The sequence below is a fragment of the Tachyglossus aculeatus genome, chromosome 3 (assembly GCF_015852505.1).
Source record: "Tachyglossus aculeatus isolate mTacAcu1 chromosome 3, mTacAcu1.pri, whole genome shotgun sequence".
NCBI lineage: Eukaryota > Metazoa > Chordata > Mammalia > Monotremata > Tachyglossidae > Tachyglossus > Tachyglossus aculeatus.
The window spans coordinates 16,042,594-16,069,501 of record NC_052068.1 but is presented as its reverse complement, the minus strand read 5'-3'; the positions used below and the strand labels follow the sequence as shown (position 1 = coordinate 16,069,501).

At 44.8% G+C, this 26,908-nt stretch overlaps 2 protein-coding genes across 3 annotated transcripts in view; one reads left to right on the top strand and one right to left on the bottom strand.

The window, feature by feature from the left end:
- Nucleotides 1-26,908, top strand: part of WDFY4 (WDFY family member 4) — a 442,717-nt gene that overhangs the window by 261,919 nt on the left and 153,890 nt on the right. Inside the window, exon 46 of the mRNA XM_038744298.1 lies at nt 3,697-3,759. Within this exon, the coding sequence (XP_038600226.1) occupies nt 3,697-3,759 (63 nt within the window). The remainder of the gene's footprint in view (nt 1-3,696; nt 3,760-26,908) is intronic.
- Nucleotides 25,838-26,908, bottom strand: part of LRRC18 (leucine rich repeat containing 18) — a 47,250-nt gene continuing 46,179 nt past the window's right edge. For both annotated transcript variants that reach the window (XM_038744301.1, XM_038744300.1), the window contains one exon: nt 25,838-26,866. In XM_038744301.1, the coding sequence (XP_038600229.1) occupies nt 25,994-26,761 (768 nt within the window). In that variant the 5' untranslated portion in view covers nt 26,762-26,866 and the 3' untranslated portion in view covers nt 25,838-25,993. The remainder of the gene's footprint in view (nt 26,867-26,908) is intronic.

Sequence of the window (26,908 nt, the reverse complement as noted above, 5' to 3'; positions counted from 1 at the left end):
AGATGGGAAAGTCAGGGAGAGGGCAGGTTTGGGAGGGAAGACAAGGAGTTCAGTCTTGGGTCAGTCAGTCAGTCAGTCTTCAGTCAGTCTTCAGTCACAAGGGCTCAGTGGAAAGAGACCGGGCTTTGGGGTCAGAGGTCATAGGTTCATATCCCAACTCTGCCAATTGTCAGCTGTGTGACTTTGGACAAGTCACTTCACTTCTCTGGGCCTCAGTTCCCTCATCTGGAAAATGGGGATGAAGACTGTGAGCCCCCCGTGGGACAACCTGATCACCTTGTAACCTCCTCAGCACTTAGAACAGTGCTTTCATATAGTAAGCGCTTAATAAATGCCATCATTATTATTATTATTATTATTCTCTGTGCCTCAGGTACCTGATCTGTAAAAATGGGGATTAAGACTGTGAGCTCCACATGGGACAGGGACTGTGTCCAACCCAATTTGGTTGTATCTACCTCAGCTCTCGGTACAGTGTCTGGCACATAGTAAGTGCTTAACAAAAATACAGAGGTATTATTATTATTATTATTATTGATCAATCAGTCAATTTCATTTATTGAGCACTTATTGTGTGCAGAGTATTGTACTGTGTGCTTGGGAGAGTATACTATTAGAGTGCTAAGCGCTTATTACGGTGCTCTGCACACAGTAAGCGTTCAATAAATATGATTGAATGAATAGAATAGACACATTCCCTGCCCACAATGAGCTTGCAGTGTAGAGGGGGAAACAGACCCTAGTCAGACCCTCTACTCCAAGAGGCCTTCCCTGACTAAGCCCCCTTTTCCTCTACTCCCAATCCCTTCTTCGTCACCCTGACTTGCTCCGTTTGTTCATCCCTCTCCAAGCCCCACAGCCCTTATGTATATATCTGTCATTTATTTATTTCTGCTGACGTCTGTCTCCCCCTCTAGACCGTAAGCTCATTGTAGGCAGGAAATGTGTCTGTTTATTGTTATATTGTATGCTCCCAAGCACTTAGTACAATGCTCTGCACCCAGTAAGTGCTCAATAAATACAATGGAATGAGTGAATGAATGAATGACATCCACTCAAGCAGTTTCTTCAATTACTTGACACACTGGCCTAAGCAGGCCCTGAATTACATGCTAGCAATTATGTTCTAACAAGGAGCAGCATAGTGGAAAGAGCATAATAATAATAATAATAATAATGGTATTTGTTAAGCGCTTACTATGTGCAAAGCACTGTTCTAAGTGCTGGGGAGGTTACAAGGTGATCAGGTTGTCGCATGGGGGGCTCACAGTTTTAATCCCCATTTTACAGATGAGGTAACTGAGGCCCAGAGAAGTGAAGTAACTTGCCCAAAGTCACACAGCTGACAGTTGGCAGAGCTGGGATTTGAACCCATGACCTCTGATTCCAAAGCCCCTTCTCTTTCCACTGAGCTACACTGCCCCTGGGAGACAGAGGACATGGGTTCTAATCCAGACTCTGCCAGTTGCCTGCTGTGTAAACTTGGGCCAGTCTCTCAGTTTCTCTGCACTCAGTTTCCTCATCTCTAAAATGGGAATCCAGTGTCTGTTCTCCCTCCTATTTAGACCGTGAACCCCATGTGGGACGGGGACCGTCCAACCTGATTAAGTTCTACCTGCCCCAGCACTTAGACAGAGCATGGCTTAATGGAAAGTGTATGGGCTTCAGAGTCTGAGGATATGGGTTCTACTCCCGGTTCTGCCAATTGTCTGCTGTGTGACCTTGGGCAATCCACTTAACTTCTCTGTGTCTCAGTTATCTCACCTGTAAAATGAGGATTAGGACTGTGAGCCCCATGTGGAATACAACCTGATTACCTGGTATCTAACCCAGTGCCTAGAATAGTGCTTGGCACATAGTAAGCATGTAACAAATACCATAATAATTGTTATTATCATTATTATTATTAGAACAGTGCTTGACACATAGTAAAGCACTTAAGTACAATAATAAGCATAATAATAATCATAGCCAAAATGTGTAATGAAAACACTTGATGTTTGGTAATCCTTCTTAATTCCAACATTTCTATCATGCCGTCACCTTCATTGTTTTCAAAATTCATCTGTGATTGTAATCACAGCTAATGTAGAAGGAATCTGATACATCAAACACATTTGACTCCCTGTTATAGCTACGTTTGGGGCAAAATTCATCTAATTTAACCCAGATGGTCTGAGACTAATTCAATTCAGGTTGGACAATGCTTATGACAAAAACTCCTCCATAGTTTCAACTCAGTATGATATTTGTCCTAGATAATTTTACTATTGGACTACTGAATCCAGTTAAATAAATGACCATAACATACAAGAAAGCCACCTGTGTCCAATTTTAAGGTTTTGCATGAGGAAAGACAGTTCCACAAAAGGATACCACATTACAAATTGAGGTGAGCACTTATTTTACCTGAGGCTCTGTGCCTATACCCATATAGATACTTGGATCTGTGACTTTTGGAGATTTGATATTCACCTCACCCCCAATCCCACAACACATACTAACAATAATAATAATAATAATGATGGTATTTCTTAAGTGCTTACTATGTTGTTCTAAGCACTGGGGTGGATACAGGCTAATCAGGTTGGACACAGTCTGTGTCTCACATGGGGCTCACAGTCTTAGTCCCCATTTTACAGATGAAGTAACTGAGGCACAGAGAAGTGAAGTGACTGGCCTAAGGTCACACAGCACAGAAGTGAGGAAGCCGGGATTAGAACCCAGGTCCTTCTGACCCCCACGCCCATGCTCTATCCATTAGGCCATGCTGCTTCCCTGCCCCACTTATATACATATCTTTAAATTATGTATTATAAATTACTTATTCATTCCCATTAATATCTGTCTCCATCTAGACTGTAAGGTCATTGTGGACAGCAAACATGTCTACCCACTGTGTTGTATTCTTCCAAGTCCTTAAAATAGTGCTCTGCACATAGTATGTGCTCAATAATTACCACTGATTGACTGATTGATGTAGCCCACCCTTGTGCCTGAAGCAGTTTTGAGGAGGTTGCAAGAAAGAGTTAGTGCAGGAATGTCTAGAGAATTCATTCAATCGTATTTATTGAGTGCTTACTGTGTGTGGAGCACTTTACTAAGCATTTGGAGATTGAATATTGGTTGATACGATTGACTGATTGATTGATTGAATAAAAGCTCCGAGTGTTTTATGTCATTCATACATTCAGTCATATTTATTGAGTGCTTACTGTGTGCAGAACACTGTACTAAGGACTTGGGAAGTACAAGTTGGCAACATATAGAGACGGTCCCTACCCAACAGTGGGCTCACAGTCTAGAAGGGGGAGAGAGACAACAAAACAAAACATATTAACAAAATAAAATAAATAGAATAAATATGTACAAATAAAATAAATAAATGAATAGAGTAATAAATACGTACAAACATATATACATATATACAGGTGCTGCGGGGAGGGGAAGGAGGTAAGGAGGATCAGGAGGAGGGGGAGAGGAAGGAGGGGCCTCAGTCTGAGAAGGCCTCCTGGAGGAGGTGAGCTCTCAGTAGGGCTTTGAAGGGAAAGAAAAGTACTGTCAGAAAGTATTACATGGTGTTCTTGCTAATTTAAGTACTTTGTCATTCAAATATAAAATGTGAGACACTATCAGGGGAGTGTAAATCATAGTATGAAATGTTTCACTTCCTTTTTCTCTCCACATTTTCTTTAGCTTTTGTTCTCTGCAACCCTGTTTGAAGACTAAGGGGATATCAGAAGACACACTGAATATAAGGTAAAACATATCACACCAATTATATCACAGTAGTACCTTTTGTGCATTTTTCACTTTATTGTATGGAAATTATCATATAAAATTTCACAGAAAGGGAAATGTACTTGTTCCCAGAGCTTTTTTCAAGCAGAGGATCCTTCGGAAATGCTATTCCTACTATTACTAAGTCCTGATTTTTATCTCTGATTAAATTCATTCATTCATTTGTGCATTTGGAACTTTGCTCTGCACACACAGTAAACTGTCAGTAATTACCATTGGTTGATTGATTGATTCATTCATTCATTCAAGATATTTACTGAGCATCCAATATAATTGGAAACCCTCTCTAATTTTGGAAAACCCATACTCTCTAAATCCATCCAAAAATATCCCTCTCCTACTACAAACTAAAATCCCATTTCTGCTCTTGGGTTTTCAAACTAAGCAGAAGCATAAACCCAGAAACAAGTTCAGTACAAGCTCTCTGATCTTGCTGCCATGATATAATTTTATTCATTTGCATTGATGTCTCCCTGCCTCTAGACTGTAAGCTCACTGTGGGCAGGGAATGTCACTGTTTATTGTTGCATTGTAGTTTCCCAAGAGTTTAGTACAGTGCTTTGCACACACTAAGTGCTCAGTAAATATGATTGAATGAATGAATAAATGGTTGTTGATTAGCTACTAAATGGGTGTACTCATTTTTAAGGTTTATCGAATGTCTTCTCTGTGCTACTTGTCTGTCTCGGCTTCATCACATATTAATGGGTAAAATGGAATCTCCCAGAGAACGATGGGCACCTCTTGATCCTGAGACTTCTAGAGTGAATTGATTGTGGTGCTAATATGCTGTGCAGTGCCATCCAGCACTTTGATTCCTGTCAGTCATTGTTTCCCTGGAGCATCCCGGGACATGGAGTGTAATAACCAAGTAGGCTGGCAGGAGTGTAACACATTGCCAAGTGCATTTGAAGGTTTTACCGTCTAGGCCCCTTGATGCCCAAAATGATGCCAGCTCTGCCATAGCCGCAAAAACCCCTTAAGCCTGCTGGCCGTGTTTGACAGCTAATCTTTGGGAATTCCTACTGGGCCTGTCCTTCTTAGAGACCCCCAAAGGGGTCCCTTAGAAACTTCTACGGTCGATAACACAGCCCCATTATGCATTCGTTGACTTGAACTAGAACCCAGGCCTCTTCATCCGGAGAGCTGTGATCAATCAATCCCTCAATCAGTCAGTCATGTTCAGTTAACACTCACTGTGTGCAGAGCACTGTACTAAGCGCTTGGGAGAGTAGAGTATAAAAGAGTTCATTGAATCGTATTTATTGGGCTCTTACTGTGTGCAGAGCACTATACTAAGTGCTTGGAAAGTACAATTTGGCAACAGATAGAGATAATCCCTACCCAACAACAGGCTCACATTCTTGGTCTACACGTTCCTTGCCCACAACAATAATAATAATAAAAATAATAATAATAATAATAATTTTGGTATTTGTTATGCGCTTACTATGTGCAAAGCACTATTCTAAGCTCTGGGGAGGATACAAGGTGATCAGGTTGTCCCATGTGGGGCTCACAATCTTAATCCTTTTAGACTGTGAGCCCACTGTTGGGTAGGGACTGTCTCTATATGTTGCCAACTTGTACTTCCCAAGCACTTAGTACAGTGCTCTGCACACAGTAAGCACTCAGTAAATACGATTGATTGATTGATCCCCATTTTACAGATGAGGTAACTGAGGCCCAGAGAAGTGAAGTGACTTGCCCAAAGTCACACAGCTGACAATTAGTGGAGCCGGGATTTGAACCCCTGACCTCTGACTCCAAAGCCGGGGGTCTTTCCACTGAGCCACGCTGCTTCTCTAGCCATGCTGCTTGTCTAAGTTTATAGTTTAGAGTTAGTCTAGTCTAACTTTCTATAGCTTGATAGGAAAGGTGTCCAATAGATAACACCCGAGGTATCTCTCATGGGTATTTATCTCACAAAATGCCACTGGGACCCTCCTAGAGATATGAGTCTTTTACAATTCAGATCAATTTGAGGAGAAGCTTATGGGGTTGGAGAAAAATGATCTGGGCAGCAGAGTGAAGTATGGACTGGAGTGGGGAGAGACAGGAGGCTGGGGGTCCAGCAAGGAGGTTGATGCAGCAGTCAAGGTGGGATACCCGTTGTTGGGTAGGGACCGTCTCTATATGTTGCTGATTTGTACTTCCCAAGCACTTAGTACAGTGCTCTGCACACAGTAAGCACTCAATAAATATGATATGAATGAATGAATAATACCATAGTGCTTGGATCAACATGGTAGCAGTTTGGAGAAGCAGCACAGTGTACTGAATAAAGCCTAGGAGTCAGAAGGTTGTGGGTTCCAATCCAGCCTCTGCCACTGGTCTGCTGGGTGACCTTGGGCAAGTCCTTTTATTTCCCTGTGCCTCAATGACCTCATTGTAAAATGGGGATTGAGACTATGAGCCCCACGTCGGACAGGGACCGTGCCCACCCCGATTTGCTTGTATCCACCCCAGAACTTAATCCAGTGCCTGGCATATAAATGCTTAGCAAATATCACAATCATCATCATCATCATTTGGACGGAGAGGAAAGGACAAATTTTAGCGGTGTTGTGAAAGGAGTGATGACAGGATAAGGTGACGGAAGAAATGATAGATGCAATGCTACTTCTGATCTTGGCTCTACCACTAGAAGGCCATGTGGCAATAGGAGAGTAATGGAATATTTTGTGCTGCCTCGGTTTACCTGGAAAGATACTCCCCTTAAGGGCAGTGATCTTGCCTGCTAGTTCTATTGTACTCACTCATGTGCTGATTTCAGAGCTCTGCACTCAGTAAGTGCTCAGTTAATATCATCGATTGATGGAGGCATGATGAAGCCTATAGAAGGGCTGAGAAGCAGGCAGGGACAGGGAACAGAATCAAGATAAAGTTTCAGCCGATTCTGTAGCCTCTTCCTGGGCCTATTTGGAAATCATTTGCCGTAAATTAGGTTACTGTGGTCTCCAGGGTTATTCAAAGTCCTAAAGGGAGTTTGCTTTATCTTTGCACTAGGACTTTTTTACTTCTTCCTTTGTTTTCATTAATTTTTAAATGGTATTTTTTAAGTGCTTACTATGTGTCAGGTTCTGAACTAAGTACTAGGGGAGATACAAGATAATCAGGTTGGACACAGTCCATGTCCCACATGGGGCTCACAGTCTTTATAATAACATTTATTAAGCGCTTACTATGTGCGAAGCACTGTTCTTAATCTCCATTGTATAGATGAGGTAGCTGAGGACCAGAGAAGTGAAATGACTTGCCCAAAATCACACAGCAGACAAATGGCAGAGCTGGGATTAGAATCCAAGGCCTTCTGACTTCCTGGATCTAACTCTAGCCAATAGGCCACATTGATTATCATCATCACTCCCCTCTAAGGAATCTGCCAATCTTAGCTTGGGGTCCACTAGGATCACCCCTAGAACAGCAGGACACTTCTGTCCTCAAAGACCGTAACCCTTTTCTTCACGCCCGCATCCTGGGGGAGAGAGAAAATCAGCAGAAAACATTTTCTCTCCACCTTCTTCTGGTAATGAAGCAAACTGCTAATAAATAGACAGGCAAACAGGCCCCCTGGCAATTTATTCTTAGTTAATTATGTTTAAATCCCAGCCGGCTCTATAGCATGCTGGGGGTATGGCCAGCACTGTGTACTGTGTGATGCTTCACTGCTTGGGTAATATGCTCGGGTAATGCATCTTTATGTCATTATTTCCTGTTTGTCCACATGGCATGCCCAGAAGGGATATGATTTCTAAAACCTGCCAAGGGGCCAGAGAGGAATATTTCTTAGGAACAACTTTAATTACAAGAATATCACAACTCTCGGGAATACCATCCTACTCTATTACCTTCTCTCTCATTTTCCCAGTGGAGAAAAATGGAAGCTTTACCTACTGATCTCTGAATTTTTATGGTTCGGCTTTGATGAGCATGTAGAGGGAGACAATGGATAATACATTTATCTTTCACTGTCCCATCCAAAATAACTTGAGGCCAGGCACACAAACCCACAGTCAAGGGCACAGTTGAATCCATCCGTGGCGAACTCCTCATAACCACATATTATTATCACTAGTACTAGTAGTAATGATGATGATAGTTATAATACTAATAATAGTATTTTTCATTCAATCAATCAATCAATCAATCAATCGTATTTATTGAGCGCTTACTGTGTGCAGAGCACTGTACTAAGCGCTTGGGAAGTACAAGTTGCCAACACATAGAGACAGTCCCTACCCAACAGCGGGCTCACAGTCTAGAAGGGGGAGACAGAGAACAAAACCAAACATACTAACAAAATAAAATAAATAGAATAGATATGTACAAGTAAGATAAATAAATAGAGTAATAAATATGTACAAACATATATACATATATGCAGGTGCTGTGGGGAAGGGAAGGAGGTAAGATGGGGGGATGGAGAGGGGGACGAGGGGGAGAGGAAGGAAGGGGATCTGGGAGAGAGATCAGTTGGTGAGCTTGCTGGCCCCTTTCTGCCCCTGGTCCATTCTCCACCGCCTCCCCCCTGAATCTCCTAAAGGCCCTACCCCTCTCCACCGGGCCCTAAGTGAAAATTTGCTCCCAGGCCTGAGTTCATTAAAGAAATCTCGAGGATGCATCTCCCCCTCCACCGTGCAGTGCAAGCCCAGGAGCCGGTGCCCGTGGGACAGAAGTAAGAAGTTTGTGCAGAAGTGAGGATTGAATGCATCATTTTTCTATAAAAACATTCAGGGCATGTCACTCCGCTCCAGAAAAAACTCCAATGATTGCCCATCCTCTGCATCAAACAAAAGCTCCTCTCCATTAGCTTTAAAGCACTCCACTACCTTGCCACCTCTTACCTCACCTTGCTTCTTTCCTTCTGCAACCCAGCCCTCCTCACACTTCACTCTTCTAGTGCTAATTTTCTCACTGTCCCTTGATCTCACCTATCTCGATGCTGACCCCCAGCCCAAGTCCTGCCTCTGGCCTGGAATTTCCTCCCTCCTCAAATCCCACAGACAATGACGCTCCTGCGTTTGCTCTTCCCCTGCTCTCTCCTGCTGCCATGAGAAGCAGGGTGGCTCAGTGGAAAGAGCACGGGCTTGGGAGTCAGAGGTCATGGGTTCAAATCCCAGTTCTGCCACTTGTCAGCTGTGTGACTTTGGGCAAGTCACTTAACTTCTCTGTGCTTCAGTTACCTCATCTGGAAAATGGGGATTAAGACTGTGAGCCCCATGTGGACATGATCACCTTGTATCTCCCCCAGTGCTTAGAATAGTGTTTTGCACATAGTAAGTGCTTAACAAATGCCATTATTATTATTATTATTATTATTATTCCCCCATCCCAGCCCCATAGCACTTGTATCATGTATCTATTTATATTGATGTTTGTCACCTCCCGTCTAGACTGTCAACTTGTTATGGGCAGGGAATGTGTCTGTTTATCGCTTCTAGACTGTGAGCCTGTTGTTGGGTAGGGACCGTCTCTATATATTGCCAACTTGTACTTCCCAAGCGCTTAGTACAGTGCTCTACACACAGTAAGCGCTCAATAAATATGATTGAATGAATGAATGTATTGTAACAATAGTAATAATAATGGCATTTATTAAGCACTTGCTATGCGCAAAGCACTGTTCTAAGCACTGGGAAGGTTACAAGGTGATCAGGTTGTCCCACGGTGGGGCTCACACTCTTAACCCCCATTCATTCAATCATATTTATTGAGCGCTTACCGTGTGCAGAGCACTGTACTAAGTGCTTGGAAAGTACAATTCGGCAATATATAGAGACAGCCCCTACCCAACAACGGACTTGTTTTTAAGTGCTTCCTAAGTGTTGGGGGAGATATAAGGTTAGCATGTTGTCCCAAGTGGGGTTCACAGTTTTAATCCCCCTTATTCTGTGCCAGGTATTGTACTAAGCAGGCACTGTACCAAGCACTGGTGTGGATACAGGCAAATCGAGTTGGATACAGTCCCTGCCCCATGTGGGGCTGACAGTCTCAATAGATGAGATAACTGAGGCCCAGAGAAGTGAAGTGACTTGCCCAAGTTTCTACAGCAGAAACGTGGCAGAGCCAAGCTTAGAACCCATGACCCTCTACCCCTCTATGCACCAAATGCCATGCAGAGAAGCAGCGTGGCTCAGTGGAAAGAGCCCGGGCTTTGGAGTCAGAGGTCATGGGTTCAAATACCGGCTCTGCCAATTGTCAGCTGTGTGACTTTGGTCAAGTGACTTCACTTCTCTGGGCCTCAGTTCCCTCATCGGTAAAATGGGGATTAAGACTGTGAGCCCCATGTGGGACAACCTTGATTACCTTGTATCCCCCCCCCCCCCCCGCCCAGTGCTTAGAACAGTGCTTGGCACATAGTAAGCACTTAACTAATACCAACATTATTATTATTATGCTGTTTATCAGTTACATACATCATTGATTTCCATGCCACTGCAGAGAGGGGATTTCAGCAACCTGTACCCTTTGGCTGCGAAATGTTGTAAATTCCAAAATCTGTACATCTCTTATGCTCCTGTTTTGTACAACCATTTCTTCTTCTAGGCCTCTGCCCTTCCTTAATTGAGTTGTGATCCCCAGGACAAGGGCTGTACCTGAACCAGTTTATTTGTAAAGGCCTCAGCACTTTGCTCAGCACACAGTAGGCACCTAATCAATGTGATGAGCAATTCATCAGTGGACTGGAGACAGAGGAGAAGCAGTGTGGGCCAGAGAAGTGGCATGGCTCAGTGGAAAAAGCACTGGCCTGGGATTCAGAGGACCTGCCTCAGTTGTCTTGTCTTATGCCGTCGAGTCGTTTCCAACCATAGTGACACCACGGGCACATCTCCCCCAGAACACCCCGCTCTCCATTTGCAATTGTTCCGGCAGTAGATCCATAGAGTTTTCTTGGTAAAAATCTGGAAGTGGTTTACCACTGCCGCCTTCCGTGCAGTAAATTTGATTCTCCACCCTCGACTACTCTCCCATGCTGCTGCTGTGCAGCTCAGGGGAGTTTCAACTTGTAGCAGATTGCCTTCCACTCACCAGCCACTGGCCAATAATAATGATAATGATGATGATGGTATTTGTTACGTCCTTACTATGTGCAAAGCACTGTTCTAAGCACTGGGGGGATACAAGGTGATCAGGTTGTCCCACGTGGGGCTCACAGTCTTAATCCCCATTTTACAGATGAGGGAACTGAGGCACAGAGAAGTGACGTGACTTGCCCAAAGTCACACAGCTGACAATTGGTGGAGCTGGGATTTGAACCCATGACCTCTGACTCCAAAGCCCGGGCTCTTTCCACTGAGCCATGCTGCTTTTCTGAGCTAGGATTGGAATGGATATGCCTCTGCTTGTCTCTCCCTCCCATAGAGGACTGGAAACTCTCCAGGGAGGACCCTGAGAGGGGCTGCCTCAATTACCTCATCTGTAAAATGGGGATTAAGACTGTGAGCCCCACGGGGGATGTGTTCTGTATCCAACTTGATTGGCTTTTATAAACTTCAGTGCTCAAAACAGTATCTGGCATATAGTAAATGCTTAACAAATACCATTTAAAAAAAGAGGAGAGGTTGAAAGTAACTGGTAGAATGGGACATAATTTCCCATCTGCAAGCAATTCTGTGGATTTAGATGATCTTTATGGCAGAGCAGTTGTTAGGGTTAGCTCCAAGGCCATGTGACAACCCCATGGCATGTAAGGTGACATACATAATAATAATAATGATGGCATTTATTAAGCTTACTATGTGCAAAGCACTGTTCATGTGAGATTCACATGGAGAGAACTTTCCGGACCTGTCTAGAATGTTTCTGTTTTGGGTAGTTGCTTCATGTGCTTTGTACATAATAAGAGCTTAATAAATGCCATTATTATTATTATTATTATTATTATATAGCTCCGGGCCCACAGATAGTCATGTCCAATCAATCAATCAGTGATAATGATGAGTATTTATTGTGTGCAGAGCACTGTACTGAGTGTTTGGTGTTTGGGAGAGAACAGTATAATCAGCTGATACAATCTGTGGCCTCAAAGAGTTTCCAAACTAGAGAAGCAGCGTGGCTCTGTGGGTAGAGCACGGGCTTGAGAGTCAGAGGACATGGATTCAAATCCCAACTCTGCCACCTGTCAGCTGTGTGACGTTGGACAAGTCACTTAACTTCTCTGTGCTTCAGTTACCTCATCTGTAAAATGGGGATTAAGATTGTGAGCCCCACATGGGACAACCTGATCACCTTGTATCCTCTCCAGCACTTAGAACAGTGCTTTAATAATAATATCAATAATAATAATGGTATTTGTTAAGCACTTACTATGTGCAAAGCACTGTTCTAAGCACTGGGAAGGTTACAAGGTGATCAGGTTGTCCCACGGGGGGGCTCGCTGTCTTAATCCCCATTTTACAGATGAGGTAACTGAGGCCCAGAGAAGTGAAGTGACTTACCCAAAGTCACACAGCTGGTGGAGCCAGGATTTGACCCCATGACCTCTGACTCCAAAACCCGTGCTCTTTCCACTGAGCCACACTGCTTTGCACATAGTAAGCGCTTAACAAACACCAAAATTATTTATTTACTTATTTAGTGTGTGTGTTGGTGGCAGGGGGAGGAGGGGAGACAACAGGCATTAAATCGAATGATAGGTAGGGGGAAGTAACAAGGCTTTAAATATATTTACAGACATTATTTGGCAGATGTTGGGAGGGGAGTAACTACACGCGAATGGGTGTGGACTCTTCATTTAATCATATTTATTGAGTGTTTACTGTATGCAGAGCACTGTACTAAGTGCTTGGGAAAGTACAATATAGCAATAAACAGACACATTCCCTGCCCACCATGAGCTTAAATATATAGGTGATGCAGTAGTAGAGAAATAAGGAGGGGAGATGAGAGATGAATCAGGAAAGGCTTCTCTTGAGGAGATGTGATTTTAGTAGGGCTTTGAAAAAGAGGTAATCTGGCAATTAAAGGCATTTATTGAATGCTTCCTGTGTGTAGGGCACTGTAATAAGCGGTCGAGAGAATATCGTACAACAGGGGTTGACAAAGTAGTTGTCTGCCGGATGTGAAGGGAAACGAGCAAGAGATTGATGACAAGGGAGATGAGATTGAGGCACAGTAAATAGCTTCATTCGTTCATTCAATCATATTTATTGAGCGCTTACTGTGTGCAGAGCACTGTACTAGGCACTTGGGAAGTACAAGTCAGCAACATATAGAGACTGTCCCTACCCAACAATGGGCTCACAGGCTAGAAGGGGGAGACAAACAACGAAATAAAGCATATGGACAGGTGTCAATGCAGTAGTTAAGTAGTAATATGATATATTTAAGCTCGTTGTGGGTAGGGAAGATGTGTGTTCTTAGTATAGTCCTCTGCCCATAGTAAGGTCTTAATAAATACCACTGATTGATTGACTGATTGATTGATCGGCTTAGAAACAATTTGGATGAAGAGGAAAGGGCAGATTTTAGAGATGTGTTGATAAAACTGGCAGGATTTGGGGACAGCTTGAACATGTGGGTTGAAGGGGAGAGATGAGTCGAGGAAAATGCCAAGCTTACCAGCTTATGGTTAGTGGCATTGTCTACAGTGATAGGAAAGACATGGGGAGGACAGGTTTTAAATGAGAAGATGAGGAGTTCTGTTCTGCACATATTTAGTTTGACATTTTGGTGGGACAGAAGAAATGCAAGACTGCAGAGGAGAGTGGTCAGGGCTGGAGGTAGTTTTGGGACTCTCCCATGTAGTTGAAGTCATGGGAGCAAATTAATTTTCCAAGGGAATGGATGTAGATGGAGAATAGAAGGGAACCCAGACCTGAGTCTTGAGGGTCTCCTGAAGTTAGTGGCTGGGAAATATAGGAGGAGCCAGTGAAAGAGACTGAGAATGAGTGGCCAGAAAGCTACCAGGAGAACCAGGAGAGGATAGTGTCAGTGAAGCCACGGTTGGATAATGTTTCAAGGGGAAGGTTGGCCTGAGGAGTAGATTTCCACTAGCAGTACACCACAGCTTGAGTACAGAAACAGAGGACATGTACTTTGGAGGTGATCCAGGATTGTGAATTAGTGGTATGAGAATGTCAGAGGGACAGGGGAGTGAGGGAGTTGAGTTTAGTGGAGAGGGTGGTTTAGAAGGTGTCAATTTGTGTGCTAAAAGAAGATAGCTTGGGTAAGGAGACTACGTGGGGCATGATGAATTTAGAAAATTGGAGAGGGTCAAAAGATTGGAGGTCTCTCTGAGGGAACAGGACAGATTTGTGGGAGAGAAGTTAAGTAAGGAGTATGGTCAGATGTAGGGATTTTGGAGTTGGTGAGGGTAGAGATTGTACTTTGACTAGAGATAGTGATATCAAGTGTGAGCCCCTTCTAGACTGTGAGCCCGTTGTTGGGTAGGGACCGTCTCTATATGTTGCCAGCTTGTACTTCCCAAGTGCTTAGTACAGTGCTCTGCACACGGTAAGCACTCAATAAATACGATTGAATGAATGAATGAATGAAAGTGTGTGTCCAAGTTGGTGAACGGATGAGGTGGGGTGGAGCAGGAGGCGGGAGAACAGTGCAGTTGAGGAGTGATAGGGAGAGAGGAATGGATGAGTTTTTAGGAAGATCCACCCGGATATCAAAGACCCCAAGGATCAGTGAGGGGTGGAGGAACAGAGAAGGAATGCGAGAAAGGAAGCAAAATGGTTGGGAAAGTTGGAGGAAGGGACTGGGAATGGTAGATGATCATGACTAGCAACTGGCATATGAGGTAGAGGAGGATGATATGGGCTTCAAAGGAAGGGAAAGAGAGGGGTGGGGTGGTTCAAAAGTGGCACTGGGGAGCAAGAAGGAAGCCAACTTTGGTGTGGTCTTGCATGGCTCAGTGAAAGAGCCCGGGCTTTGGAATCAGAGGTCAGGGGTTCAAATCCCGGCTCTGCCAATTGTCAGCTGTGTGACTTTGGGCAAGTCACTTCACTTCTCTGGGCCCCAGTTGCCTCATCTGTAAAATGGGGATGAAGACTGTGAGCCCCCTGTGGGACAACCTGATCACCTTGTAACCTCCCCAGCGCTTAGAACAGTGCTTTGCACATAGTAAGTGCTTAATAAATGCCATAATAATAATGTGTGTGTGTGTGTGTGTGTGTGTGTTGGGGGGTTATGGGGTGAGTTTGGGTAATTTCCTTTCGATACAGGCTCTGGCCTCTGGTGCACGAAGGACAGGGTAACTTCTTCTTGGTGCGATCTCAGGTTCCTAGAGCGTGGTTGTGTACTGGGAGCAGTGTTCTTTCCCCAGCCCTTCCCCAACCCCTGGGTTGCAGAGGAGGATTGGAAGGAGGCGAGGTGCCAGGGGACAGAGACAGTCAGTGACCCTCCCCTTTTCTTGGTCCCAGACTACCCATCTTGGGAGGGAGTGGGTAGGGGTGGGAAGCATGTGTACCTCCCTGTGGTCTGAATCCAGGCCCCCACTGTGCAGAGGGATGACTGGGGTGGTCAGCATCTCTTCCCTCTGGCCCCATCTAAGTCCCCCAGTGGACTGACATGGGCCGGAGTCGTTGGCATCCCATTCATTCATTCGATTGCATTTATTGAACACTTACTGTGTGCCAAGCAGTGTACTGAGCTTGGGGCAGTACGATACAACAATAAACAGGTACCATTCCCTGCCCACAAAGAGCGTATCCCCTGGCTCAGTCCCAGTCCCCCAGCATGGGGAAGGAGGGCTGAGGCGAGGTTGGCATTCATTCCCCTGGTGAGAGTTCATAATAATAATAATGATGGCATTTGTTAAGCGCTTTCTATGTGCAAAACACTGTTCTAAGCGCTGGGGAGGATACAAGGTGATCAGGTTGTCCCACGTGGGGCTCACAGTCTTCATCCCCATTTTACAGGTGACGTAACTGAGGCTCAGAGAAGTGAAGTGACTTGCCCAAAGTCACACAGCTGACAAGTGGCGTAGCAGGGATTCGAACCCATGACCTCTGACTCCTAAACCTAGGCTCTTTCCACCGAGCCACGATTTGCCCAGTGCGTAGAAGAGGTGGCTGTGTGGGGGGAGAGTGAGGTCGATGTCCTTTCCCCTTGGGGCTTGACTTTCCTTCGAGCGGCTGTCCCACCTCAGACCCCAACACTGCTGCTGCCACTGCCTCTTCCAGATCCGCTGCCACCACACACCCCGGCTTGTTTATTGTAGCTCAGTGTTGGAGGAGAAAACTGCCATCAAGAAGGTGAGGCTCTTTATGAGCCGATCAGGACATGGAGGCAAAAATGAAGACTGTACCAGAACCCACATTTAACAAAGAGAGCAGTCCAACAATGGACTGCTAGTCCACTAATTCCTACCTTAGGCCTGAAATGCCCTCCCTCCTGAAATCCGCCCAATAATCACTTTTCCCCCCTGCAAAGCCCTACTGAAGGTGCACCTCTTCCAAGGGGCCTTCCCAGACTAAGCTCCCCTTTTCCTCAACTTCCCCCCCTTCCACATCAACTTGACTCTCCCCCTTTGCTCTTTCCCCCTGCCTGCCTCACAGCACTTATTCATTCATTCAATCATATTTATTGAGAGCTTACTGTGTGCAGAGCACTGTACTAATCGCTTGGGAAATACAAATTGGAAACACATAGAGATGGTCCCTACCCAACAACGGGCTATGTATACATCTATAATTCTATTTATTTATATTAATGCTTATTTACTCATTCTGGTGTCTGTCTCCCTCCACTCTAGACTGTAAGCCCATTGCAGGCTGGGCTTGTCTCTCTCTGTTGCTCAGTTGTACTTTCCAAGCACTTAGTACAGTGCTCTGCATACAATAAGTGCTAAATAAATATGATTGAATGAATGAATGAATGTGTACATATGGGGTATATATGTCAGTCCTACATTGGCCTTTTCAGCTACTCGCTCTCACAGGTACAATAATAATGATGATGATGGCATTTGTTAAGTGCTTACTATGTGCTGTTCTAAGTGCTGGGGGATACAAGGTGATCAAGTTTTCCCACGTGGGGCTCACAGTCTTAATCCCCATTTTACTGATGAGGTAACTGAGGAATGGAGAAGTTAAGTGACTTGCCCAAAGTCACACAGCTGACAAGTGCCACTGTTGGGTAGGGACCATCTCTATATGTTGCCAACTTGTACTTCCCAAGCACTCAGTACAGTGCTCTGCACACAGTAAGTGCTCAATAAATAAGATTGAATGAATGAATGAATGAATGAAAGTGGCAGAGTCGGAATTAGAACCCATGACCTCTGGCTCCCAAGCGTATGTTCTTTTCACTGAGCCATGCTGCATCTCGTGATAATAAGTGATGATGATGATAACAATAATAATAATAATAATAATAATAATAATAATAATAATAATAATAATTGTGGTATTTGTTAAAGCACTTACTATGTGTCAAGCGTGTTCTAAATGCTGGGTGAGACACAAGCTCATCAAATCAGGCTCAGTTCCGCTTACAGCCTAATGGGGAGGGAGAACAGGTATTGAATCCCCATTTTACAGGTGAGGTAACCGTGTCACAGAGAAGTTAAGTGACTTGCCCAAGGTCACACAGCCAACACCTGGCAGATCCAGCATTGGAACCCAAGTCCGCTGACTTCTCCACCATCTTTGAATCTGGGAAAGGCAACTATCAGTAGTTTGCCAGACCAGGAAAAGAGGCTTGAGGCCAAAGAGTTTTAGCTTTTTCCTCCTTTTTTGGTTGTAGGGTCGTCTCAACTGCACATTTTGTTTCCATGCAATATGATACAGCACCAGAGTTGAGGGCAACTGTTGCCATTAATGTGCACAATGACATTGTTTTAAGGCTGGTTTCTAAATAATGGATCCTAGAGAGACAAACGCCTCCCAGAACTGTGTGTATTATGCCTGACTTTCCATTTGTAGCAATTCAATTACCACGGAGCATTTGCTTAATGAAATCCCACCATCTGTCTCCGAATAACGGTCACCCCGATGGAAAGGACTAGCAAGTTTCAACTTCTTGGTTGAGTCCATCCAAAGCGTGAGCAGAATCACCATGGAGCCTCAAATTTCCCCAGTTACCTAGGGAGGAATTGCTTTACCACAAAGAGGAGATTTTACACAGTGCCATTATAGTGTAGAAATAACAAACACTACTAAAGAACTTCCTACCTAAATAGTACTCAATCAATCGATCTATCTATCAACAGTATTTATTGAGCCCTTACCGTGTGCAGAGCACCGTAATAAGTGCTTGGGAGAGTGTAGTGTAACAGAGTTGAAAGATGTGTTCCTTACCCACAAGGAGCTTACAGTCTAATATATTCAGCAAGTAATGGGTGGTACTATCTACAATGTGTATTTCTCTGTTTTCTAATCATTTCACTTGAAAATACTTGCAACTTCCAACCTGGATGGCTGAATAAGTATTTAGCAGTGGGAAAAACTTTAGTAGTCCTAGCTCTTCATGTAAAATCAATCTCAGTGCCCCAACTTCTCTATCCACCTCTCTACCTTGTAGTTTTTGAGCCCCCTAATGGGACACGAGCTGACATAATTAGAATGTATCTACCCAGCACTTAGTACAGTGATTGGCACAAAGCGTTCAATACGCACTGCATGATTTCAGTTCTATCATTTATGTAGGGTGTTATATTGCTAGATATCAATACAAGTATCCTCTTTTAGTCCAACCCTGGCCAAAGCCCCATCCCTCCTGACTTCATCTTTGGGTGTTTCTCCAGATCCTGATTTTGCTTATCTCCAGTGCTGGCGCCATCATTCATTCAATGGCATTTATTGAACACTTAACTATGTGCAGAACACTGTATTAAGTGCTTGGGAGTGAACAGTACAATAGAGTTGGTAGATGCCAATCCCTGTCCACAAGAAGCAGAGTAGCCTATTGGAAAGAGCAAGGGCCCAAATTCTAATCCTGGCTCCACCACTTACCGGCTGTGTGACCTTGGGCAAGTCACTTAAGTTCTCTGGGCCTCAATTCCCTCATTTAAGAAATAGGGATTCAGCACTTGTTCTCCCCCCTACTTAGAGTCTGAGTCCCAAGTGAGATCTGATTATCTTGTATTTGCCCCAGTTGACACATAGTACATGCTAAACAAACACCACAGTTCAATCATTCAATTCATTCAATCATATTTATTGAGTGCTTACTGTGTGCAGAGCACTGTACTTAGTGCTTGGGAAGTACAAATCGGAAACATATAGACACGGTCCCTACCCAACAGTGGGCTCACAGTCTAGAAGGGGGAGACAGACAACAAAACAAAACAAATAGACAGGTGTCAATACCATCAGAATAAATAGAATTATAGCTATATACATGTCATTAATAGAATAGAGTGATAAATATGTACAAATATACACAAATGCTGTGGGGAGGGGAAGGGGGTAGGGTGGGGGGGCAATGGGGAGGAGAAGGAGGAGAGGAAAAGGGGGACTCAGTCTGGGAAGGCTTCCTGGAGGAGGTGAGCTCTCAGTAGGGCTTTGAAGGGAGGAAGAGAGCTAGTTTGGTGGATGTGTGGAGGGAGGGCATTCCAGGTCAGGGGAAGGATGTGGGCTGGGGGTCAATGGAGGGACAGGTGAGAATGGGGCCCATTGAGGAGGTTAGCAGTGACAGAGGAACGGAAGCTGTGGTCCGGGCTGGAGAAGGAGAGAAGGGAGGTGAGGTAAGAGACGGTGAAGTGATAGAGAGCTCTGAACCCGATAGGAGAGCTTTTGCTTCATGCGAAGGTTGATAGGCAACGACTGGAGGGTTTTGAGGAGGGAATTGACATACTCAGAGAGTTTCTGTACAAAGACAATCTGGGTAGCAGAGTGAAGAATAGACTGAAGCTGGGAGAGAACAGGAGTATGGGAGATCAGAGACGAGGCTGATGCAGTATTCCAGTTGGAATAGGATGAGAGACTGAACCAATAAGGTAGCAGTTTGGATGGAGAGGAAAGGGCAGATCTTGGCTATGTGAAGGTGAGACCGGCAGGTTTTGGTAATGGATTGGATGTGTGGGGTGAATAAGAGAGCAGAGTCAAGGATGACACCAAGGTTGCAGGCTTGTGAAACGGGAAGGATGGTAGTGCCATCCACAGTGATGGGAAAGTCAGGGAGAGGACAGGGTTAGGGAGGGAAGATAAGGAGCTCAGCCTTGGACATGTTGAGTTTTAGATGACAGGCAGACATCCAGGTGGCAATGTCCTGAAGGCAGGAGGAGATATGAGCCGGGAGGGAGGGAGGGAGGGAGAGAGAGAGAGAGAGAGAGAGAGAGAGAGAGAGAGAGAGAGAGAGAGAGAGAGACAGAGAGACAGAGACAGAGACAGAGACAGAGAGACAGAGACAGAGAGCAGGGGCAGAGATGTAGATTTGAGTATTATCTGCGTAGAGATGATAGTTGAAGCTGTGGGAACAAATGAGTTCACCAAGGGAGTGAATATAGATGGAGAACAGAAGGGGACCAAGAACTGACCCTTGAGGAATCCCTATGGCAAGAGGATAAGAGGGGGAGATAAGACTGAGAATGAACAGCCAGAGAGATGAGGAGAACCAGGAGAGGATAGAATCCATGAAGCCAAGGTTGGATAAAGTCTTGAGGAGAAGGGGATGGTCCACAGTGTCAAAGGCAGCTGAGAGGATGAGGAGGATTAAGATAGAGTAGCAGCCATTGGATTTGGTAAAAAGGAAGTCATCGATGACCTTTGAGAGGACAGTTTTGGTGGAGTGGAGGGGACGGAAGCCAGATTGGAGGGGGGTCTAGGAGAGAGTTGGAGTTGAGGAATTTTAGGCAGCAAGTGTAGATGACTCTTTTTCAGAGTTTGGAAAGCAGGGGTAGGAGGGAGATAGGGCGATAACTGGAAGGGACAGTGGGGTCAAGAGAGGGTTTTTTTAGAATGGGGGACATGTGGGTGTATTTGAAGGCAGAGGGGAAGAAACCATTGGAGAGTGAGTGGTTGAAGATGGAAGTTAAGGAAGGGAGGAGAAAAGGTGTGGGAATTTTTATAAGATGAGAGGGAATGGGGTCAGAAGTACAGGTGGATGGGGTGGCAGTTGAGAGGAGGGAGGGGATCCCATCTGAAGATACTGCTGGGAAGGATGGGAAAGTAGCAGACAGGGTTGAGAGCGGGGGGATGGAGAAGCGGGAGAGGTGACTGTGGGGAGCTCAGATCTGACGGTACTAATTTTCCTAATGAAGTAGGTGGCCAAATCTTTGGGGGTGAGGGATGGAGGAGGGGGAGGAAGAGGGGGCCTGAGGAGGCCATTAAATGTATGGAAGAGCCAATGGGGGTGATGGGCATGGGTGTCAATACGGGAAGAAAAACAGTTTTGCCTGGCAGAGGAGAGGGCAGAGTTAAGGCAGGAAAGGATAAATTTGAAGTGTAAAATTTTGCCTTAGTGTTTAGACTTTTTCCAGCAACGTTCAGCAGCTCAAGCATAAGAGCGAAGGAGGCGGACAGTGGCAGTGATCCAGGGCTGTGAGTTAGTGGTACGAGAGCAGTGAAGGGAAAGGGGAGCAAGAAAGTTAAGTTGAGTAGAGAGGGTGGAGTTGAGAGCGGTAATCTGGTCATCAAGAGTGGGTAGAGAGGATAGGGAGGTGAGGTAGGGTGTGATGCGCTGAGTGTGGAGGTCTCTGTGGGGGTATCCTCTCTAGACTATAAACTACTTGTGGGCAGGGAACACATCTACCAACTCTGTTGTATTGTACTCTCCCATGAACTTAGTACAAGTCACAATACTAAGTGCATGGGAGAGTACTTAGTACAAATCCTCTGTAGAAGCAGCATGGCTTAATGGTTAGAGTATGAGCTTAGGAATCAGAAGGATCTGGGGGATTGTCTCTACTTGTTACTGAATTGTACTTTCCAAGCGCTTAGTACAGTGCTCTGCACACAGTAAATGCTCAATAAATATGATTGAATGAATGAATGAATGCTGTGTGACCTTGGGTAAGTCACTTTACTTCCCTGGGTCTCAGTTCCCTCATCTGTACAATGGGGACTAAGACTGTGAGTCCTATGTGGGACAGGAACCGGGTCCAACCTGACTAGCTCCTATCTACCCCAGCCCTCAGAACCCTGCTTGACACATAGTAAGCATTGAACAAATACCATCATCATCATTATTATTATTACACAGTAAACAATAAATACTATGATTGATTGGTTGATTGATTGAAAGAAGCTTAGTCTACAGGAGAAACTTGTGTTCAGCACAGTCCAGTCTGCTTACGTTTAGGGATGGTCTCTATTTCTAGGCTGTGAGTCCGTTGTTGGGTAGGGACCATTTCTATATGTTGCAGACTTGAACTGTCCAAGTGCTTAGTACAGTGCTCTGCACACTGTAAGCACTCAATAAATATGATTGAATGAGTGAATGAATGAATGTTTGTTGCCAGATTGTACTTCCCAAGCACTTAGTACAGTGCTTTGTACACAGTATGCGCTCAATAAATATGATTGAATGAATGAACTCAATCTTTGCTCTGGGCTCACTAATGGCAGCTGAATTTGTACAAGGAAATGAAGGAAGGTAGGGAATCTGCTTTGGGGAGCACACCCCCCCCCCACCCACCCATAACCCTCCAGAGACTAACACTTCATTATCCTCATCAGCAACAATGGTATTTATTGAGCACTGTGTGCAGAGCACTGTACTAAGCACTTGGGAGAGTACAGTATCACAGAATTGATAGACCCATTCCCTGCCATCAACAGGCTTACAGTGTAGAGGGGGAGAGGGACATTAATATAAATAAATGTTTTATAATCCCTTCACAGTTTCCTCCTCCTTGAATTCACTCATTTCCAATCATGGCGGAGATAGAAGCCAGACATTCTGAGTAATAATCTTTTTATTTATTTAGCACCTTTTCCTAAGGACCCTGTTGCATTTCCTAGACTGTATTCAGTCTTCAGAATGGAGCAGTGAAAAAGTCTGGGCCCAGATTTTTTATCTACTAGTTTAGTGTTAGTCATTTAACTTGACTTAGCAAAGGGCTCTACATGTCATAAATGATCAATAAATATCACTGATTATTTTCTAGTCATCAAATTTCTCACCTTTCAAATGAGGATTATAATGTCTTCCTCTCTTAATGATAGTATTGTTAAGCCCTTACTACGTCAAGCACTGTTCTAAGTGATAGCGTAAATACAATCTAGTCAGGTTGGACAAAGTCCATGTTTTACATTGGACTTACAGTCTTAATCCATTTTACAGATGAGGGAACTGAAGCCCAGAGAAGTTAAGTGACTTGCCCAAGGTCACACCACAGACAATTGACAGAGCCGGGATTAGAACTTCTGACTCCTAGGTCTGTCTGTCCTCTATCCACAAGGCCATGCTGAAGATAGAATGAGAAGCAGCGTGGCTCAGTGGAAAAACATAGGCTTTTGAGTCAGAGATCATGGGTTCAAACCCCGGCTCTGCCAATTGTCAGCTGTGTGACTTTGGGCAAGTCACTTAACTTTTCTGGGCCTCAGTACCTCATCTGTAAAATGGGGATTAAGACTGTGAGCCCCCCGTGAGACACCCTGATCACCGTATAACCTCCCCAGCGCTCAGAACAGTGCTTTGCACATAGGAAGCGCTTAATAAATGCCATCATTATAATTATTATAATGAGATGAACTGATGTCAAAGCACTCTGGAAAAATAAAATCACTGTACTGGTTAAGGTATTCTCACTCCTCTGGTGTATCATCACTTAAGGATTACCATGTCCCATACCAATGATATTTTCTGGAGTTTCTTTTCAACCATGTATTGCATTCCCATACAAATAAGATTACTCAAGGAGGAGAGATAAATTTATTCAACTTTTTATTCGACACTACTGGGAGGAAAATTTACAAAGGCCTAGCACCTGGAGGGGGATTAAAACTAATATTATACCCCCTCTTCTACTCCTTGCATTAACATTGCCCACACCTAGATGAATATTAAATTCAAAGATACTTTTTTCTGCATCCTTCAACATCTTACTGAAATTTTTCATTACATAAATGGTAGCATGTGAAAAGATGATCCAAGTGGAAATCTGGGTTAACTAAGGTTTCCTTACAAAGCACTTCCCGTGGTTCATCTCAGCCACATAGACCTTCTTACCCGTAGAAGTCGAGGGTAAAATCATGCACCCAAGCACTGTACTCTCTTATCTTATACGGCTGTTCCTAGTTCACTGGAATCTGATGCCAGTTGCATCATGATGTTTGACCGTGTAACTTGTACTGGTGCCAGGTGAACTTCAGAAATTCACAGGGTCAGAAAGCTGCTTATGGCGTGGCTACTTTCTTGGAAAGGCTACAGAAACAAACAGGAGACCTTAAATTTTTCCCACACCTCACGGCAGAGGGAGAAGCCAGACATTCTGAGTAATAATCTTTTCATTTATTTAACACCTTTTCCTAAGGATCCTTTTGCATTTCCTAGACTGTATTCAGTCATCAGAATGGAGCAGTGAAAAAGTCTGGGCCCAGATTTTTTACCAACTAGTTTAGTGTTAGTCATTTAACTTGCCTTAGCACAGGGCTCTGTACAACATAAATGATCAATAAATATCACTGATTATTTATTTCTAGCCATGGATCGCCAAGTGCAAGGAAATCAGCAGGTGGATACATTTACTCACTGCAGGCAACTCCCAGGTGATAATGGTTTCCATTTAAGACCTAGGGTAACAGCAGGAAACTGGGAGTCAGGAGACCTGGGTTCTGGTCCTAGATCTGCCACTTGCCTGTTGGGAGACTTTGGGTGAGTCGCTTAGTTTCTTTATGCCTCAGTTTCCTCATCTGAAAAATGGGGATAGGAAAGTTTCTGAATCTAATACTGTGAACAATATGGGAGAGAGAAACTGTGTCCTATTTCACTGTCTAGTGTGTACCCAGCAATTTGCCCATACTAAGCACAGTGTTATGGTGATTATGATGAGGATGGTGGTGATTTAAGAGATTTACACATTGTCATCTCCTTTTCCATGATCTCCCTCCAAATATATTTAATAACCTGGGAAATTCCAATGGATCAAATAAATGTTTTTCGATTCTTCCCAGCTCTCTATTTTAAACTTGGCAGAAGTCTGGTGGCATTCTCAATACTCTGTCCACTGCCCCTCCTCCACCCCCATCTCTAAGTCAGGAATCCAGTCATCAAGGAAGAAGCACTAAGAGAAGATTACAGGAACGAAGAGGGAATGAATGGTTTTAAGGTCCAGGTCCTTTCAGAATTTAAGAGCTTGAGAACTTGTGTTTCAATGATGATGATGGTATCCGTTAAGTGCTTACTATTTGCCAGGCACTGTTCTGAGCACTGGGGTAGAAACGCTCTGGGCACGTTACTCCCCTCCTCAAAAATCTCCAGTGGCTACCAATCAACCTACGCATCAGGCGGAAACTCCTCACCCTTGGCTTCAAGGCTGTCCATCACCTCACCCCCTCCTACCTCACCTCCCTTCTCTCCTTCTACAGCCCAGCCTGCACCCTCCGCTCCTCCGCCGCTAATCTCCTCACCGTACCTCGTTCTCGCCTGTCCCGCCATCGACCCCCGGCCCACTTCATCCCCCGGGCCTGGAATGCCCTCCCTCTGCCCATCCGCCAAGCTAGCTCTCTTCCTCCCTTCAAGGCCCTGCTGAGAGCTCACCTCCTCCAGGAGGCCTTCCCAGACTGCGCCCCTTCCTTCCTCTCTCCCTCGTCCCCCTCTCCATCCCCCCATCTTACCTCCTTCCCTTCCCCCAGCACCTGTATATATGTATATATGTTTGTACATATTTATTAATCTATTTATTTTTTTATTTTACTTGTACATATCTATTCTATTTATTTTATTTTGTTAGTATGTTTGGTTTTGTTCTCTGTCTCCCCCTTTTAGATTGTGAGCCCACTGTTGGGTAGGGACTGTCTCTATACGTTGCCAATTTGTACTTCCCAAGCGCTTAGTACAGTGCTCTGCACATAGTAAGCGCTCAATAAATATGATTGATGATGATTAGTTGGGGAGACAGGGAAGTGAAACTTTCCTGATTTTAATTTTATATAAGCACATGTGTGAAGCACAAAATAATCCTACACCAGCAGAATGAAACTGAGTCAGAGAAAACCGTTTTATGAGCTCCCGTGGAAAGCTACAAGACCAGGTGGAATCTCGCTGCAGGTTCACCCAAGCCTCCGAGAACCGTTCGCCCTTTCTCCATCCTCTCCCCGGTCCTGCCCTCCTCCAACGCGAGACTTTCCCTTCACCTCCATTCCCCCTGCGTCTCCTTGGCGGAGGAGTTGGGCGTCACCAGATTAGTGAAGTTGGGTTTCCTCAGCGAGACGGGGATGGAGTTCTTCAACTTGTTCAGCCTGTCCTGGGTGTCGAAGCACTTCTTCAAGCAGGGGTTGCACAGATCCTTCTCATCCACCAGGTACAGGGACTCCAGCCGCTTGATGGTGTCGATGAAGGTCACGTCGTCTTCCGGCCGGGGGAAGGGGTTCCGTTTCACGTTCAGCTTCTTGAGCTTGGGGAGCTTGGAGATGCTGGTGGGGATGGTGGTCAGGAGGTTATCGAAGAGGCCCAGCTCGTGGAGCTCCTTCAGGGCTCCGAGGGTGGTGGGGATATTGTCTATGTGGTTAAGGCCGAGGTTCAGGGTGCGCAGATTTTTCAGCTGGTTGAGCTCCAAGGGCAGCCCGTTGGAGGTCAGCTTGTTGTTGCAGAGGTTGAGGTAGTGCAGGCTGGGGAGTTGGCCGATGGTGTCCGGAAGCTTGTCGATGAGGTTGCTGTGGAGGTCCAGCCAGCGCAGGTTCTGGAACTTCGAGATGGACTCTGGGATCTTCTTGATCAGGTTCCTGCTGAGATCGATCTCCTCCACGTCACTGAGCTTCAGGATGCACTTGGGGAAGGTCGTGATGCCCATCTTGCTCAAGTCCAGGCGCCGTCGCCCATCGAATGTCACCTTGATACAGTTTTTGGCGGTCTTGAGGGTGATTTTTTTCCCCTTGGGGCCCTTGGCTTTTTTGGCCATTTTTCTGGCCTAAAGATGAAATTTGAGGTGTCTCTGATAAGTGACCAGTGTTTGGAGAGAAGAGACGGACGTATGAAACGGGTGGTTGAGTCTAGGCCTCAAACTCTGATAGAAACAAACCAACAAAAAGGATCAAATTAGAAGGTG